Below are 19,965 nucleotides of genomic sequence, written 5' to 3' on the forward strand. Positions count from 1 at the left end.
TTGAAAGATACAACTTTCAAAACAAACAAAGCGTAGGCCTACAATTTTTAATTGTAGAAGCCGAATGCTAGTAATTTTACATAATATGCCTTGCAGTAACACTGCTGCGTTACCAAAGACACGCGCGCGCAGTGATGTTTTTTTTACTCAGCTTTTTCGTTCCATCCGAAAAGTACCATTGCACGCTGGCAGCGTGCAATGGTACATTTCGGATGGAACGAAAAAGCACGGTGAGTGACTCAGCGTGCAATGGCACTTTTATTTGCTATCACGTGACGGACAATCCTCCAATCAAATGGCAAGGATCTGCTCGGGTGTTATATAATTGTATATAGATTCATGTAGGCCCTTCATTATGAAAGATCTACACTCCGTTGTGTACGTAAACACTTGTACCAGAATAAAGGTTACCAGCCATTAAACCAAGTAAGTGTGCAATCGTGTGGCTGGCAGTGTAAGTTATTCTTGCTTAGCAGGAAAGTATTAAGCATTATTTTCTGCTTAAGCAGCTCTATGAAATTAGGCCCAGCTGGTTTTAAACGCCGGCAAAATGCTTGATATCACAACCTTTGATTGCAGCTAACACATACCAGCTGTTGTTACTCAAGTGCCCAAACGGATAATATTTTGTAGTCCGTCCTAAATGTAACCGATCGGTTGCAGTGTAGGAAAACACACACATTTATAAACCCTTTTTGCGTCTCTGAAGTAAACAAATATTTGAATGTATTCAGATTTTCACCATTTTCGAACGTATACCTTTGGTAAACATTCTTAAAGGAACACGTTGCCTTGGATCGGTCGAGTTGGTCTTTGAAAAGCGTTTGTAACTGTTTGTTATAAAATGCATATGGTTAGAAAGATATTTTAAAAGTAGAATACAATAATCCACACAAAATCAGCTCGTGGTTTTCCTTTTTACTTTGCGAACTAACACGGTCGGCCATTTATGGGGGCCAAAATTTTCCCATAAATGGGACTAACCCGACCGTGTTAGTCGACGAGGTAAAAGAAAAACCTCGAGTGATACTTGTGTTGATCATTATATTCTACTTTTAAAATATTTATCTGGTGAATTATTTTGTAACAAACGGTTACAAACGCTTTTCAAAGACCAACTCGACCGATCCAAGGCAAGGTGTTTCTTTAAAATTAAATGAATTGCATACATCTACATTTATACAGGATTAGGAAACAATTGAACGGTTCCAATTAAAGGCAGTGGACACTATTGGTAATTACTCAAAATAATTATTAGCATAAAACCGTTCTTGGTGACGAGTAATGGGGAGAGGTTGATGGTATAAAACATTGTGAGAAACGGCTCCCTCTGAAGTGCCATAGTTTTCGAGAAAGAAGTAGTTTTCCACGAATTTGATTTCGAGACCTCAGATTTAGAATTTGAGGTCTCGAAATCAACCATAAAAACGCACACAACTTCGTGTAACAAGGGTGTTTTTTGTTTCATTATTATCTCGCAACTTAGACGACCAATTGAGCTCAAATTTTCACAGGTTTGTTATTTTATGCATATGTTGAGATACACCAAGTGAGAAGACTAGTCTTTGACTGTTGACAATTACCAATAGTGTACACTGTCTTTAAACAAAATGGCCGTATTATATTAGTTCGTTTTATGTTATCCAAGGCCACACCATGCACGGTATACCACAGCCATGTTTATTTTCAGGATGTGACATGGATATATCATGTTAGTTCGTATAACAGCACTTGAATTCCTTTCCATATAACTTCCTCTCTAATTTCGGATGAATTATTTCAAATGATGCCCAGTGCCAGTGCGAAGGCTGCGAAGGCGCGTGCTGGGGTCGCGGCACCCGACCGACCCACATTCTAATCCCGTACCACGTGCATTTCATCTGTCATGAACGAAAGACGCATGGTATGTTAAAGGTGAACACCAAGCACGCAGTAGAAATGACATTCAAGTTAGTTTCATATAGGATATTGGGCATCCACATAATATGTTTGTACAGCGAATGCTAATGTTGCTTTTTAGATATTGGATATTGCACGTTAACTATTTCTATAGTGAATGTCTATTATGATATTGGATATTGAACATTTAGAGTTTGTACAGCGAATATCGATGTTGTTTTTAGATATTGGATATTGAACATTCCCATTGGTTTGTACATCGATATTGGATATTGGACATTCACATGTTTGTACAGTGAATATCGGTGTTGCTTTTTATATATTGGATATTGGACATTCCCATTAGGTTTGTATACAGTCTATATCTACATCAGTATTGGATATTCACTATCATGTTTGTACAGCGAATAACGATATTGGATATTGCACATTAAGGTTTGTACAGTGGATGTCTACCTTTTCGATATTGGATATTGGACATTTCCATATGTTACAGTGAATGTCTATACCGTTTACATCGATAATGGATATTGGACATTTCCATAGGTGTGAGTACAGTAAATGTCTATCTTGTACATCGATATTGGATATTGAACATTCGCATAGGTTTGTACAGTGAATGATGTCGATGTTGCTTTTTTAGATATTGGATATTGGGCATTCCCATACGTTTGTACAGTGAATGTCGATGTTGCTTTTTAAGATATTGGATATTGGACATTCCCATAGGTTTGTACAGTCAATATCGATGTTGCTTTTTTAGATATTGGACATTGGACATTCCCATAGGTTTGTATACAGTGAATGTCTCTACATTGTACATTGATAAGGAACATACTACCATGTTATTTTACATGCAAATCACGTATATTATATCAAAGGATTATATTCTTAATCTGAGCTTAGCCAAAATAAATACAGGACATTTTCTAATTATGCGTCACACCATGGGGCTATGCCTGGCACTGCGTGGATTACGTCACATCGGTGCCAATTGTGACAAGGAGCGCCTAGATACAACAGGACTCACTAAGGAAAATTAACTGAACGATAAAACAAATAAATTTCCTTCTAAAACAGTAAGCTGGTTCATATTATATGTATATCTCTCTTATAAACAAGACTTTGGCATGACCCTAGAACCGCATTTAGTGAAATGCAATGATTTATCTCGTTTTGTTGTTTTTTCCCCCGACAAATTAGGATCTGCAAACGGTCGTATACGCCTAAATACACATAGTGCTTCGGGTTTTTAATACAACCTTCAGAGCCAAGGCAACTTCTGTCCAATAATAGTCGTGTTGGTTAGAAAACAGTGTCTACAAAACTGCATTGTCTTCGAACTTAAGTTAGTCAAAGCAATCGCTGCCTCTTTTGACGTTATATTATGTCTCCAAAGGAATCTTGCGATTTGAAAATTCTTTCGAACTTTGTAAAGGTTGGAAAGCACACATTTTTGTTATTGCATTTATTATTTATAAAATCCCTTTATCAACTTCAGATGCATCGGTTTCCTCGCATGCCACCATCCACGTGAAAAACACCACAAAATATATGAAACAAAAATGTTTCAGTCGGTGAAACCATGCTGTGGTTAAAATATAACTAATTTAACTTGTTATGAACTAACTAAGTGTGGTTACAACTTCAACCTCACCTTTACATCTTCCATCCACGCATGTCAGTTGAAAGACCGCATCACAAGCCTCACGGGGCAAGGAGCACCTCTCTCCCGCCTGCCTCATACACACCGTGCAACATCCGCACGGGCCAGGCAGCAGTCTTTCCCCCGTGCATCGCTCCGGAAGACCCGGGCAGTACCAGTTGCAAAAACGAAAGTCAATCGGGCACGTGTCCTTCGCTTCTTGTGATGCTAGCGGATCAGTACTCGTGCCAGATAAACCATACACGGCTATGATGTGTTGGTGGAGAAGAACAATTGCTATAGTACATCCCAGGTATGTCGAGAACAGTCCACCACCAAACCAACAACCAAACCAAGTTCCACAAGACATTTTTCAACCGTTCTTATTATTAGAAGACGTTACAGCACAGGTATTATTTCCAACAAAGATGCAACATCACAGCTCCAACACTAAAGCAACGACACTCCTGGCGGGATGCTGACATTAAATCCGAAATCCACCGACAGTGACCAAAATGGATTCACTCCAAACTCCAACTGGAAACTTTGAGTGTGTGAGGACGAGATCCAACCCGTGGCTGGCTTGTGAACTTGTATGATAGCTGTACGTGAACCTCGTATGGTGAAGTCCCACAGCCTGACGGCAGCGGGTGATACTTCGGCGGTTTCTGGTAACCCCAAGCACGTGCCAAGCGCCTCGCCGTCAAAATAAACCCCGACCACGGCTTTTGTTTAGAGACAAGTTGGCCCTGACGCTCGAGTCACTGGCAGGCTAGTCTTGGCCCAAGACGTCGGTCATCGATAGTGGATTGTATACTACGCTCAGTTGTAAATCTGAGCGTAGTACACTATCCACTTTCGATCACTGACGTATTGGGCGAAGACTACTGGCGAGCTTTCGCCGAGCTTCATAGCATGCCTGTTTATATCAGTCTTTCTATCTATACATGTTCTGTGATCGGGGCCCTTGAAAGTAACGCGACTGTTCATTGCCGGTCCCACTTCCAGTGGTGAACAGCGCCCGCTTGAAGTGAGTTTGTTTTGATTATTGCGGTGGTAAAATTATTCCACAAAAATTGTCTTACTGAAAAAAAATTCACGATTGAGAATAGAAACACTTGATTTAATGTACATTTTGAATCACTTTGAAAACAGCATTATATCCCTCTTGTTGACTATAGTTCTAGATTGGGCCTATATTATGATTCATAAACTGGTGTGTTTTCTTCTTGGTATTTTTTGCAATTACATGGGTATTCAGTCAACGGATATTACGTCAAATATTGTCCTACATTATTATCATTGTCTCTTGCATTTATTTAACATTTCATCAGACAGTCTGCCTTGGCATTCAGATGGACACATACCGGAAATTAAAACATTGATTTCTTTATTATACAACATTTTCTTTTTCGAACATGTTTTCAATCTCGAAGAACATTAAAGGGGTACGTGCACTGTTGATTCTTGCAAGTCTTGTCTTTATTGTTTAAATTATTATTTTGGCCATTGTGTCAAAGACAATGGTAATTTAATATAAAAGTTACATTGACACTATAGCTTTGTCAAAGAAACACATGTCGTAGAAACCTGGCCCTGCTTTGACCATGAATTTGCAGGTGCCCTACCGCCGATGGAAACGCCAATACAACCCAGCAGGCCGACCGGCGAACGACCTCGCGTTTCTAATTATTCCCCGGTGTTCCGCGGTTTGTGAGGGATTATACGAGAACGAAGCCCCACACATTATTTTCACCAACTGAATAAATCCTTAAAAATGTGAAATGTGTTATTAGATTTATGTATGAAGAGAGGGCAGGTTGACAAGGTGGTAAATTGACGTTAAAGACAGAGGACACTATTGGTAATTGTCAGAGACTAGCCTCCACAGTTGGTGTATCTCAACAAATGCATAAAATAACAAAACTGTGAAAATTTGAGCTCAATCGGTCATCGAACTTGCGAGATAATAATGAAAGAAAAAATACCCTTGTCACATGAAGTTGTGTGCGTTTAGATGGTTGATTTCGAGACCTCAAGTTCTAAACTTTTTTTCGCTAATAATTATTTTGAGTAATTACCAATAGTACCCACTGCCTTTAAAAACAATAAAAATTAGGTTCTCAAGAACCACAGGGTTTTGTGCTATTGGGTTGACACTCAGATTTTCAAGGGGCTTTTAAAAACTCGTTTGTTTGAGTCTTTCTTTTGTGACAATTGGTTTTAGTAGATAATATTTTTCAGGGTTCGATGTTTTGCGAGGCTCCAGTATTATGACCCATGAAAATGTACCGTATTATTATGTTAGTATTTTTTTTTATGTACACGTGTTTCTGCAGACACATAACAAGTTTTTGTTTCACTCAAAACGATGACGTTTAGAAACGTCTCCCGACGTACGGCCCGGGGGGGGGGGGGATACTGCCCTCCGAAATGTTGGCAGGGCGGTGTTGAAAATTCGGGCACAGCAACAAGATAAGAAAGAAAAAAAAGTTCAATCAAACCAGACTTTTTCATTCTGTATTAGAGATCGGTTCTTGTTCTGAAAATTTTGGGCAAATTAACCCCTCTGCTAGCATGAACGTCTGACGTCACACTTCGAGGCTCTTCAGTTACGCCAGAGATCTCACGACCTCGCATCATTTTGCATGGACTTCATGTGATTCGCAGTTAAATCCAACTTACTTGTTCAACGTAAACCAATACCTAACTTATCCTTGTGGATAATGACAGGGGACCAGTGTAGTCGATTTCAAAGGACTAGTCCTATTAACTTAGGACTAGTCCCATAGGAGATATTAAAAACTTAAGGGTACAGTCCTAACTGAGGACTACATGTAGTCATACAAGAGATATTAAAAACTTAAGGCTACAGTCCTAACTTAGGACTACATGTAGTCATATAAGAGAAATTAAAACTTAAGGCTACAGTCCTAACTTAGGACTACATGTTGTCATATAAGAGATATTAAAACTTAAGGCTACAGTCCTAACTTAGGACTAGTCCTATTTAAAGAGATATTAAAACTTAAGGCTACAGTCCTAACTTAGGACTAGTCCTATTTAAAGAGATATTAAAACTTAAGGCTACAGTCCTAACTTAGGACTAGTCCTATTTAAAGAGATATTAAAACTTAAGGCTACAGTCCTTACTTAGGACTAGTCCTATTTAAAGAGATATTAAAACTTAAGGCTACAGTCCTAACTTAGGACTAGTCCTATTTAAAGGGATATTAGAACTTAAGGCTACAGTCCTTACTTAGGACTAGTCCTATTTAAAGAGATATTAAAACTTAAGGCTACAGTCCTTACTTAGGACTAGTCCTATTTAAAGAGATATTAAAACTTAAGGCTACAGTCCTAACTTAGGACTAGTCCTATTTAAAGGGATATTAAAACTTAAGGCTACAGTCCTAACCTAGGACTAGTCCTATTTAAAGAGATTTTAAAACTTCAGGCTACAGTACTAAGTTAGGACGAGTTACTCGTCCAACTCTAGATAAGACCCCAAACTCGTGAAATTCACAAACTGTCTACATCTGCCCTTCAACCAAAACGCCCACTCGTCTCTTCTCAATTTACATATTCTTTTTGGCACAACTTCCTTCAGGTTTATATACAAAAGTGGTTATGTTTACTCATCACGACTATGCCAGAATAACACAAAACGACGTTCAAATGGGTTGTTTACTTAATGTATGTGCCAAAGTTAAAGTAAGTGAAGTCATAAATCTTTTTTAAACGTTTTTGTTTTCTTCATTTATTGCACGCAACCAACTTTTTGGGTCCCGCTATTGAACTTTCAAAAAAGTTCAATGTCACTATTTTTCCAGCGTCACGATTACATCAAACCCCAACATAACCACAAGTCTGAGGGGGCACATTGGCATACCGATGGAGTATGTTAGCGATATATAAGGCGGAAATGTGGAAGTTTACAGTCCAAGTTGGCAATAAATCCAGTTTGGAAATAAAGGAATTCATAATTAATAGCCCTCCGGATGTTTTAATACCCAACTGAGGATTTGTTTTTATGAAATGGGGTTTGAAGTGTACAAAAGTATAACGAAACCAATAAAGTTACCATTTTGGGGCTCACATTTCATACAGCTGTTTTAGAAAGAAAAAAATGTTTCTAAGCTAATGCATCTGATGTTTAAAGCGAAATAATGCATTACCAGTCACACATTATTAACATTAAACATTCATGATTGGCTGGTTACCCGTATTTGCTAAGCAATATTGTTATGTGCTTAGCAAATTAGCGTTCTCAGCATCTCAATTAATGACATTGGCCCCTGTTTACATCCCAAACACGGAATGGATATAAATAATATTATTCCACCAACCTCTGACTGCACTTTTGCCTGCTCAAGATGAAGTAGCTTGAAAAAAAAACCTGTGCTTAAAAACTTTGCCTACCATCTGGTTTTCGATATGGGGCATGATGTACCCCCAATTAATGTTCTTTGTGTGCTTGGAATCTGAGGAGTTTTTTAGATGATTTCAGGGAAGTGGTAGTTCTGTACGAGAAGAAAATAGCGTGTTAGAGCCATTGGACCCTTTCGGTAAACAGTATTGTCCAAGGCCCACACTTCGTGTATCACAACTGATATTAAAAATAACAAACCTGTAAAAATTTAGGCTCAATCGGCCATCGGAGTCGGGAGAAAATAACGGGAAAACCCACCCTTGTATCCGCACGTTTCCTCGTGTCATGACATGTATTCAAAATAAATTCGTAATTCTCGCTATCGAGAGTTGATATTGTTTGAATGTTTTCTCAAAAAGTTTTTTTTCTTCCCTGTACCGAAAGTGTATAATGGCTTTAAAGTAAGGGAACATTTAAGGTAGGCCTACCATCCGCCTACATTATATCGGGCATGGCGTATATATAGCCTGAACAAAACTTTGAGTAATCAATGCCAAGTTGGCGTTGGCCAGTACAAAAAAACTGTTTGTTTTTGTGCACACAAATCTGCCCGGAGCCAAAGGCTGAAGTTTCGGTGTTCGATATAGCGGCGTTTAAATTGTACGAGTGCTCACGTTATTGCGCACAAAAATGAGTCATATACATATAATGTTATTTTAACGACATGTAATTTCTCACTTTGCAAATTTTCTTGGCCAGCCTCACAAATAAACATTGTTGTTTGGCTTGAGAACATGATCTGGTAAAATCATACCGCACAATCCAATGGGTCGTTTGAACTGTATCCGATAGAATGCATTTATATATAGGGTTTCTATTTATATATTTCGGTGTTTTTGCCTCCTGCCAACTTTCCAGGAACGAAATACCTCGAGGTAATTGATACCACATTCAAGTTATTATAATTAGGAAATTGTTGGTGATTGTCAACATCAACGTGTTAGTTGTTTTCGCTGCCCGTAAAATGACGCAGTTTCGGGTTCTTGGTGGTGGCCTGAGTCGCACAATCCATTTATGTTTTTAATAGGCCACATAATAAAAAAATATTGAACACGTATGTTTAAAAAACTTTTGGTAATTATTCAAATAATTGTTGGCAAAAAAACTTACTTGGTAACAAGCAATGGGTAGATGTTGTAGTATTAAAGATGGTGAGAAACAGCTCCCTCTAAAGTATGCACGTGATTTCCCGTTCCTGTCGCATTTTATTATGCATCTGAAAGCACACAAATTTGTGCAAGATAAAATAAAGAAGGGTGTTTTTTTCTTCTTTCATCAGATTTGTTATTTCATGCATATGTTGGGATACACCAAGTGAGAGTAGGCCTACAGGGGTGGATTTCACAAAGGTTGTCCTAACTTGGACTAGTCCCAGGCAATGCTAAGAGATAGGACTAGTCCTAAGTTAGTACCAGTAACTCATCCTAACTTAGGACTGGTCCTATCTCTTCGCATTGCCTAGGACTAGTCCTAAGTTAGGACAACCTTTGTGAAATCCACCCCAGGTCTTTGACAATTACCAAAGGTGTCCAGTGCGCATGCACTTGCCAAGATCATTTAAAATCACGAGGTCGCAAAAGTTGTTCAACAGTAAGAGGTTGGTCAACCATTCAACTTTCTCCACAGTAAAATAAATTTGAGTAAGGAGAAACTGTGGATGAGGCGCCTTCAGGCCATTCAACCCCATAGTCTGAACATCCAAGAAGGAAATTACTATAACCATTTGTCTTTGCCTTTGAGGAAAGACTCTGTGATATAGAAACGTCAGGCCTTTAACTATTTTTTGCTTTAATTTATGATAAATTTAGAATTGTGAAAATAGCCTTGAATGCCCACAAATTAAAGGCAGTGGACACTATTGGTAATTACTCAAAATAATTATTAGCATAAAACCTTTCTTGGTGACGAGTAATGGGGAGAGGTTGGTGGTATAAAACATTGTGAGAAACGGCTCCCTCTGGAGTGCCATAGTTTTCGAGAATGAAGTAATTTTCCACAAATTTGATTTCGAGACCTCAGATTTAGAACTTGAGGTCTCGAAATCAACCATCTAAACGCACACAACTTCGTGTGACAAGGGTGTTTTTTCTTTCACTATTATCTCGCAAGTCCGATGACCGATTGAGCTCAAATTTTCACAGGTTTGTTATTTTATGCATATGTTGAGATACACAACTGTGAAGGCTAGTCTTTGACAATTACCAATAGTGTCCACTGCCTTTAATGACTGAAAACGAACCTGAATGAGAATAACAAAAATAATGTGTGCACGAAGAGCCTTGAATGGAACAGTAGCTAAAAAAAAATGAAATGAAATATATTTTTGCTGAGATTGACCGAAAAACCTATAATAAATGCTTAGGTATGATTCCTTTTATTTAAAGACACTGGCAGAATTGGTAATTGTCAAAGACCAGTCTTCTCACTTGGTGTATCTCGACATATGCATAAAATAACAAACCTGTGAACATTTTAGCTCAATCGGTCGTCGAAGTTGCGAGATAATAACGAAAGAAAAAACACCATTGTCGAACGAAGTTGTGTGCTTTCAGATGCTTGATTTCAATACCTCAACTTATAAATCTGATTCGTGGAAAATTACTTCTTTCTCGAAAACTACACTACTTCAGAGGGAGCCGTTTCTCACAATGTTTTATATTATCAACAGCTCCACTGCCTTTAAATACTGGTTATACTTCTTGTTTATATATTGACTGTTCTGAACTAGCCTTGCTCAAGGCAGTCGCAGTTCTGAACATGTTATTGCTTCTGTAACATCAATCTAAGGGGACATAAAACAGCCGTGGTTTACCCGCCCTACATTCAGAGAATTAAAGCAAAGCTATAATTTATCAGACTTCTTTGACGCTAGATTCAAAAACTTTTTATCAAAGGCACTGGTCACCTTTGGTAGTTGTCAAATACCAGTATTCTCACTTGGTGTATATATCCCATTATGATACAAGTAACAAATTTGAAAATTTCGACTCAATTGGTCATTGAAGTTGCAAGTGAATAATGAAAGAAAACAAACCACCCGTGTTGCAGAAGTGTCTGCTTCCAGCCAGATGCCTAGAGAGGGCTTCAGGCCTGAAGTTCTTTTAATATTTGAGTGAGAAATAACCTTAAAAGTACTTTACTTTAGAGCGAATCATTTCTCACAGTGTTTTACCCTATCAACGGCTCTCCATTGCTTGTTTTTCAATTAAGTTTTCATGCTCACAATTATTTTGAGCAGTTACCAACAGTGTCCAGTACCTTTAAAAACCTCTCGCATCTGAAAAAGCAATCTCTCCGTCAAATTATTCCATCCCATCTTCGATTTCTCACTGATTTCCTGTTGATGTATACCGGGGTTAGTCTTGGCGTCTTCGCAGCTCTAATTAACGCAACACGAGAAGAGCTTTGTTTGTAGTATTTTATACAGTGATAAATAAGTCTGTTTTACTAATAAACTGCAAGTCAAAATCATTATTGTATAAATGAGGAAATTCGACCACCCTGAACGTGCAAGGCGAAGCAAAATTATTAACTACACAACAACCCTGTGTCATAGGACCTTTAGTGTCTTTGGAAAAGGCGAGGTTTCATATTTTCGAGGAATAATTTCAAGGACGATTGAAGTCCAAACCCTTGGCGGTTTATGTCTGATTACGAGGTCAGAGACCAGGAAGGCAGGGAAAGTGCACGGGGGAATTTGCATTTATTCACGGGTGGTGTGAGACGATGCTTCTAAACAGAAAGATCTGTTCTCAAAATGAGTCTTGTTTTCCGTCATTCTCGGGAGAGAAACAGAAAGTCAATAAATTAATAGTTTTATAATACTCGTGTTACTTTCTCAACATTGTTATCGAAATTTTATGTACAATTTAATAACATCAATATCGATTTTTCCAACAAAACAAAAGATAAATCGGTAAATAAACTAAAAATTTGCCTAAGTATAACTAATCCTGTCCTATATCCCTAAACTACATTGACTTTTATAGTGGACACTATTGGTAATTACTCAAAATAATTATTAGCATAAAACCTTACTTGGTAACAAGTAATGGGGAGAAGATGGTAGTATAAAACATTGTGAGAAACGGCTCCTTCTGAAGTGACGTAGTTTTCAAGAAAGAAGTAATTTTCCACGAATTTGATTTCGAGACCTCAGATTTAGAATTTGAGGTATCGAAATCAAGCATCTGAAAGCACACAACTTCGTGTGACAAGGGTGTTTCTTCTTTCAAAATTACCTCGCAACTTCGATGACCTATTGAGCTCAAATTTTCACATGTTTGTTATTCTATGCATATGTTGAGATACATCAAGTGAGAAGACTGGTCATGACAATTACCAATAGTGTCCAGTGTCAACGAAATATCAATACTCCCTTTCTGGTTTTAAATCAAGTCAAATAAACAGTGATTTAAATCGATTTTTTTTACAAAATGATCTTTATTATATAAAATCTTCAAAGGCTCTGCGTACAGTTTGTAAAAAATATATTAATGATTTTTTTAACTTGATATTTAACTTAATTAGCAATCTGCTTATCAAACCAAAATCACTTGTGGTATACACATTTTTTTTTAAATAAAAAAAAGTTGCCTCATGTTTCGACCCTTTATAAATAACTGGTACTTGATGCATACTATTAAAGATTGTCTTGAAATCAATGTAAAAAAAATTTGCCCTGACTTTTCTAAACTGCTCAATGGAAATAAGCACACCCAAGAATTTGCCCAACATCTCTAGCAAAACATAAAACTTTCTTTGATAGTCTTTGGATAGTTGGTATTTTGTCCTATACGCAAAGTAGATAAGCATGGTAACAGCATGCTTACCAGAATTAGGTTACCAGCCAAAATAGAATTCCACGTGTAATTTATCAATTTTTGCTGCTTAAAGGCAGTGGACACTATTGGTAATTGTCAAAGACTAGCCTTCACAGTTGGTGTATCTCAACATATGCATCAAATAACAAACCTGCGAACAATTTGAGCTCAATTGGTCATCGATTAATGTGCAAGATAATAGTGAGGGAAAAAAACACCCTTGTCACAAGAAGTTGTGTGCGTTTGGATGGTTGATTTCGAGACCTCAAGTTCTAAATCTGAGGTCTCTAAATCAAATTTGTGGAAAATTACTTCTTTCTCGAAAACTGCCGTTTCTCACAATGTTTTATACCATCAACCTCTCCCCATTACTCGTCACCAAGAAAGGTTTTTTGCTAATAATTATTTTGAATAATTACCAATAGTGTCCACTGCCTTTAAACAGCTGTTTAGGGTCCACGTTTGTAATCGGTTTAGTTTACAGAACGTTTGGTCTCAAATCCCATAGCTACTTAAAGGATTTGGGTACTTTTTCAAAATGTCCACAGATTTACATTAAACTTACAGGGTTTGAAGATAATATAGTGGAAAGCTTCCCTTCAAATATTACTTACTGAGGTGCGGTAGTATTTGAGAAATGAGTAAAACAATTTTATGAAAATCGTTTGTAAATGCTTAATATAATTTTGGTCTCAAAAGACCAAAATTATTTTCATGACAATGTTTTACTCATTTCCCCAAAAACTACAGCACCTCAGCACGTAATATTTTCGGGAAGCTTTCTACTATCATTATCTTCAAACTGTGTAAGTTAAGTGTAAATCTGTAAACATTGTGTTTTTTGTCCAACAAAAAGTACATACACCCTTTAAAGCAAAAAAAGTAGCTAAGCACAACAAAATATAGTTTACCAGAGTAAGGTTACCAACCAAAATACCATGCAATACATACTTCCATTGACTGGTTTTATGCTTAGTTTTATTTTGTGTAGTTTGTAAAACTATTGCTCTATGTGTTTAAAGCCATTGGACACTTTCGGTACAGAACAAAAATTAAAAGTTCACAGATTTACAAATAACTTACAGGGTTTACAGAAGGTTATGGTGAAAGACTTCTCTTGAAATATTGTTCCATGAAATGCTTTACTTTTTTGAGAAAACATTAAAACAATATCTATTCTCGATATCGAGAATTGCGGATTTATTATAAACACATGTCATGACGGGGTGAAACGTGCGGAAACAAGGGTGGGTTTTCCTGTTATTTTCTCCCGACTCCGATGACCAATTGAGCCTAAATTTTCACAGGTTTGTTATTTTATATATAAGTTGTGATACACGAAGTGTGGGCCTTGGACAAAACTGTTTACCGAAAGTGTCCAATGGCTTTTAATCTGTAATGAACAGTGAGAAGATTTTCCATAAACCTTTTACCATCCTCATCGCAAACTCTTGTGTCCTTCAACAAGACTAACTATTATTACTTTGTCCTTTGGAAGGGACAGCCGTAGTTCCCATGAACTAGGATTGGTAGAGCACATAAAAGAACCCAGAACACTTATCATAAAAGAGTGCGGTGTCGTGGCCGAGTGGATAAGAGCATCGAACTCAAGCTCTGATGCTTCTGTTAAGCAGAGTGTGGGTTCAATTCCCGGTTGTGATACAAGTGTCCCTGAGCAAGACACTGAACTATAATTACTTCTCTCCACCTAGGGGTAAATGGGTACCTGTGAGGGCAGAGATGGTTCTTGTGATTGATTTAGCCGAGTAGCATATATTGCACACAGGCTGTATACTCCCCAGGGAGCTGAGATGGTTTAAGGAATGATTTAAGGCCCAGTGACCAGGGGTAATAATGTCGGTAGCGCTTTTAGACACCCCTCGGGCGTGAAAAGCGCTATATAAAAACTGTCTATTATAATTATTATTAACCCCAGTGTTTCTGGTTCACATCGCAAGCACCCTTGTTTACAGGTTTCCTCAGGCTTGTGAGTGTCAGTGATTAAGTTCGCTTATGAAACATCCTTGGTTTCATTATCAGATATATACAATAACACAAAACATCCAATTCTCAACTGGGTTGGGCACTTTTCATGCAATCCCATACACTGTGCCTAGCATTAACTTGTCATTGTTAAAGGAACACGTTGCCTTGGATCGGACGAGTTGGTAAAAACAAAAGCGTTTGTAACTGTTTTTTATAAAATGCATATGGTTGGAAAGATGTTTTAAAAGTAGAATACAATGATCCACACAAGTTTGCCTCGAAATTGCGTGGTTTTCCTTCTACTGTGCGAACTAACATGGTCGGCCATTTATGGGAGTCAAAATTTTGACCCCCATAAATGGCCGACGTGTTAGTCGACGAGGTAAAAGGAAAACCACGCAATTTCGAGGCATGTTTGTGTGGATCATTGTATTCTACTTTTACAACATCTTTCTACCCATATGCATTTTATAAAAAAACGGTTACAAACGCTTTTCAAAGACCAACTCGACCGATCCAAGGCAACGTGTTCCTTTAAACATCTTCACCAACCTATGAAGTTGATGCAATACACAATGAGCCAGCATGACGCAGAAAAACCTATGTGCGACACATGCACAAGAGTAGTGCGTCCAAGCTGGAAAAACATGGTTTGGTCAACAGGGCATCAGATTATACCCATCAGAGCTGACTCTTTGGGTAAGTTTGTGCGGTGTGTTCTTGGCCAGAGTGAGCTGTTCACACGCACGAACGATGAGAACACGACCCGAGAACAATGCCCTCGGAACAGGATCAAACACCACCTTCCAGCAAGGATCAGTCGAGAACAACACTGCACAAACGGTGCTACATCATCTTGTTTGGATGGAAGATACATGAACATTAGTCCAATGTGCTTTTAAGTATCCAAGTACACACCACCCGAACTCGATCCTAAAGTATAATCAGTTTGATATTTCCGCTTTCTTTTCCTGCTGTTTCCTGATGTTTTCTCGTGCCATTTCTTGATATTCTTTAGAGTCTTCCCAGGGGCGTGGTCCTCGGATGTTATGCCAAGTGTCCAAATCTCCTTCCTCCATTTTCTGGCCAAGACAAGAAGAGAGGGATTAAAACATGGTAAAGAAAGATTATTTCTAACATTATTGTGATTTTAAGAATGAAACCTCTTCTGGATACACCAATATGGATAAAATAATCTGGATCTGGATAGTGGATATGTTCCCAACGCCCTTATTAGAGCCAAACTAAAAGTGAAGACAATGAAGAAATTTCAGTTTTAGATGTGGGAAGAAAACCCCAAAGATTTGTTCACGAGAAAACCCACACAGTCAAGTAGGGACTGAAAACCCAATTGTATTTACCAGACTGGTAGTAAATAATTGAAAATCATTTCCCTCCTGTTAAAGATATTATACGACATATAATTATTCAAGTTGAAAAAGATTGCCTGACTTGTCAGGTCATGAGTTCACTGGCCTGGGACTAAACCACTGGCCCTCTGTCCGATGTCAAGTTTGAGCCTTTTTAAGAGGTGCGTTTTGGCGGTCATAAAACCAATAACTGTTTTGGTCAATGGCCAGTGATCAAACAATGGCAAGTACAACCGAAACAGCTATTGATTACAACTGCGAAAACGAACCCAAGGTTACCTACAAACATTTTAACTTTCTAGGGTCTTAATAAAGCAATATGAACAATCAGTAGTTTACATGCAGCGGTGGGCAGCATTAAAGCCATTGGACACTTTCGGTAAACAGTATTGTCCAAAGGCCCACACTTTGTGTATCAAAACTTCTATATAAAATAACAAACCTGTGAAAATTTATGCTCAATCGGTCATCAGAGTCGAGAGAAAATAACGGGAAAACCCACTCTTGTTTTAGCATGTTTCGCCGTGTCATGGCATGTGTTTACTATAAGTCCGTAATTCTCGATGTTGAGAATTGATAATTGTTTCAATTTTTTATCAAAAAGTAAAACATTTCATGGAGTAATATTTCAAGAGAAGTCTTTTACCATTACCTTCTGTAAACCCTGTAACTTATTTGTAAATCTGTGAACTTTTTTCTTTTTTTTCTGTTCCGAAAGTGTATAATGCCTTTAAACTAGCCAGCCGGACCAGTTGAACAGTGTTACTGGTCCTCAGGTGTTTCAACAAGCATTTGGACCACTGTACAAGTTAAAAAATGACCAACCTTAAATTCTCCTTCGACCGTGACCTTTTCTTTCTTCCTTCTTGCGTTCATCCTTTCCTCTGTTTCCGGATCAACCTATGGAAATAATTTTGAAGGTTTGAATTAACTTTCTAAATAATTCTTAGGATGTTTACAGATTTGTGTATTTTGTGCCAAAATCATTTAAACAGAAACATGACATTTTTAATATTAGAACGACTTACTGTTTTTCTTTTGTCGATAATATCATATCGCAATGTTCTGAATTCCTTCAATCCAAATGACCCTCCAACAACAAGAACCTGTAATAAACAAAGTAATTAATTATGTTGGAATTGATGAAATGCAAATTTAAACAAAACTATAAGGTACTTTTGAAGGGTTTTCTAAGAGGCAAGTACTTGACTATTTTAAAGGAAGAACTAGTGGATTGGGGGTGTCATGGTCAAGCGGTCAAGCACACTAGACTCAAGCTCTGCTGTGTCTGATCAGATCAGCAAAGTGTGGGTTCGAGTCCCAGCCTTGGCACTTGTGTCCTAAGAAAGTATTATTGCTCTGTCCTTTGGATAGGGCCTAAAGTTTATGTCTAGCGTGTTTTTGGAACGCTATGCACTTATTGCTAAGAGAATGAGTTGGGTATGTTTGGCTGCAGATTACCTTTAAACCATACCATGCTGCCCAGATGTGATGTATTTTAATCCCTCAATCCCTCAATCAATCAATCAATCAATCAATCAATCAATCAATCAATCAATCAATCAATCAATCTAACATTCATTTCCACATTCACATGGAGGCATCATCCTAAAAGCCGAGGCTTGTGGTGGATGTGCCCGTTACAACAAAACAAAACAAAACAGGATAACAGCACCAAATGGACAAATCAACAAATACTAACTGTGACGGTAGATAACAACATAAAGGTTTAACCATCTCCAGTACATCTTCAGCAATTTTTTTTACAAATTAACCCCAACAGTTTCCCTGGCAGTTTACTTGATGTTTGAAATAAACAGTCACATCCAATGATCCCTCTGATGCCACTTCCACATTCCAAGTTTGTATTGTAAACTTTGGTCTGAGGTCGCAGGTTCAAACAAATCACATTCAAACTCTAAATAAAACTGTAAAGTCTGATGACTTACAATTTTATGCCTGCAGAATAATAAGACGGCACTGGTTTTGTAAAAATAATGTCCTTATTCGACTTTCACTTTTTCATTCATTATAAAATGAACGTTGTTTACTCAAAAATGATAATTGATTTTAAGTGAAAAGACCTTTCAGTCGGATGATGGTTATGCACAATTTTTCCATTCATGAATGGCAGGAAAACAACAGTAAGTACCACCAGAAAATTGTATTTTTTGACGATGTTTTCAAATTTCACTCAACAAAAAGGCAATACAAGCATTATGAATGTATATTGAGTAGGGTGGGGAAAGCTTTAGGTGTACAGTACACATGAAACTACAGTTCTGGCTGGCTAAAGGTCATAAAACTTTCCCCCATCAATGCTGATTTGAAAAACGTATAGCGTTTAAGGAGGCCCTAAATAAGAGACCCCTATGGCTCACAGGGGAGCCTTATACTTTTTATAGTTTCTAGAAGTACACTACTACTACTGTCTACACCACTGGCCTACATCACTTCACTTGGCTACGCTACAGTGACTACAGCTAGCTAGGCCTCTTTCAATTTCATTAAAAAAAATAGTGTATACACTCCTTGTCAGTCACTGTGTACAACCATAACAGACACAGTACCCAGTACAGTGGTCCGGATCACTAACTAACAAACAAGTATCAATATCATTAGTATAGTATGTATGAAGTAACAATCATGTCATGACTAAATAGAAATCTATTTTGACATCATTTTTAGGAACATCATTACGAGTTTGCCTATTTAATACTTTTAATAACATCTAATGCTTAATTATATTCTAGAAATAAATTGATTTACCAGCATGGGAAGTCCAAATCTTAGGAATTTGTTTTTTCTAACAGCAGTCACAAATCTCTCCATGGACGCCGCCATCTTGCTGATTGATGTCAACCTTCTTTCCACGAGCGCACAAACACAACGCGCCATGCAGCATTGAAGCCGAGCGGTGGGAACGACACGGCATGGGGACGAAAACTGATGCTTTCTGACCACCGGAGCAGCACAGGGAAAATTACCAAACACCCATACTAACCTAACCTTTCTAGGAACCACGATAAAACATGTTTGAAAATCAACTTTAGTCAAACATAATTTTAAAGACCATGAGATGCGGAGTGGCCACACGATGTGGTATTTAAGTTGGCATCTTTAAAATATCTCTACTGTTTTATTTTTGTAACTTGTTTATATCTCATTCTGAAAACCAAAATCGTTCAAACTTGAACACGCAAACACTAAAACACAGACGAGGCTTACCTTGTAGACTTCTGGCAATTTCATACCATCTTTTGTTCCAAAAACACTCTTCTTGACTGAGAGTTTTCTGTAGTAGCCTCCCACATGACATAGGCTACCCCGAACTGCTCGTTCAACTGTTCAAAGAAAAACCAATGTGAATTTATTCTTCTCTCACTATATTATTCCTTTTTTTATTTTGTAAAAATTGTAGGCAAGTTGAAAAAATTCACTTTTACGTCGCCCTCTTTTCCTAGCTGTTTTCACAAGGTTTTTTTCCTTTCCGAGGGAGAAAAACACCCGGCAAAAAAAATAACCCAAAAAACAACAGCACCAAAGTTGAATTTGTCAAGGTTCTTCTTGATGAGAAACACAATTTTGTTCCACTTAAAAGTTTACATTTTAGGACGTCAATTATCTGTTACCCATGAATCGTTTGTTGCAAGACTCATGAAGAACCTTGCTTTTTAACATTTATGCTATTTTTACCCGTTTTCTTGTATTGGTAGGTAACTGCTCTGCCCGTCTTTCAAAAAGGGTGTGGTGTTTTTTCCTACAAAAATTAAAGAGCTCGCTGGGGTTTTATGAATACCGCCCTCTGTT

At 37.7% G+C, this 19,965-nt stretch overlaps 2 protein-coding genes across 3 annotated transcripts in view; both read right to left on the reverse strand.

Moving 5' to 3' along the window:
* LOC139943827 (uncharacterized) overlaps positions 1 to 19,962 on the reverse strand; it is a 62,647-nt gene extending 42,685 nt beyond the window's left edge. Inside the window, exons 1-2 of one of the 2 annotated variants that reach the window (XM_071940669.1) lie at positions 19,852 to 19,962; positions 19,384 to 19,499 (exon numbers count right to left, since the gene is read on the reverse strand). In XM_071940669.1, the coding sequence (XP_071796770.1) occupies positions 19,384 to 19,474 (91 nt within the window). In that variant the 5' untranslated portion in view covers positions 19,475 to 19,499; positions 19,852 to 19,962. Of the gene's footprint in view, positions 1 to 3,556; positions 4,227 to 19,383; positions 19,500 to 19,851 lie in introns of those variants that run through there. The other variant, XM_071940661.1, reaches the window with a different exon arrangement.
* LOC139943930 (cytochrome c oxidase assembly protein COX16 homolog, mitochondrial-like) lies at positions 15,244 to 19,073 on the reverse strand. The gene is made up of 4 exons (XM_071940831.1): positions 18,925 to 19,073; positions 17,184 to 17,261; positions 16,981 to 17,055; positions 15,244 to 15,867 (listed from the first exon to the last, which is right to left on the reverse strand). The coding sequence occupies exons 1-4, from the start codon at positions 19,051 to 19,053 to the stop codon at positions 15,730 to 15,732; spliced, it is 420 nt and encodes a 139-aa protein (XP_071796932.1). The 5' UTR covers positions 19,054 to 19,073; the 3' UTR covers positions 15,244 to 15,729.
* Positions 19,963 to 19,965: the final 3 nt, after the last annotated feature.

Source organism: Asterias amurensis, chromosome 1 (genome assembly GCF_032118995.1).
Source record: "Asterias amurensis chromosome 1, ASM3211899v1".
Classification (NCBI taxonomy): Eukaryota; Metazoa; Echinodermata; class Asteroidea; order Forcipulatida; family Asteriidae; genus Asterias; species Asterias amurensis.

Bases quoted from the DNA above. Each gene is read 5' to 3' on its own strand.
- LOC139943930 (XM_071940831.1), bottom strand. From the start codon at position 19,053: ATGGCGCGTTGTGTTTGTGCGCTCGTGGAAAGAAGGTTGACATCAATC. The intron at 17,262-18,924 runs GTAAATCAATTT...TGTTTATTACAG, and splicing joins GATTTGGACTTCCCATGCTG to GTTCTTGTTGTTGGAGGGTC. The intron at 15,868-16,980 runs GTTGGTCATTTT...TGTCTTGGCCAG, and splicing joins CGGTCGAAGGAGAATTTAAG to AAAATGGAGGAAGGAGATTT.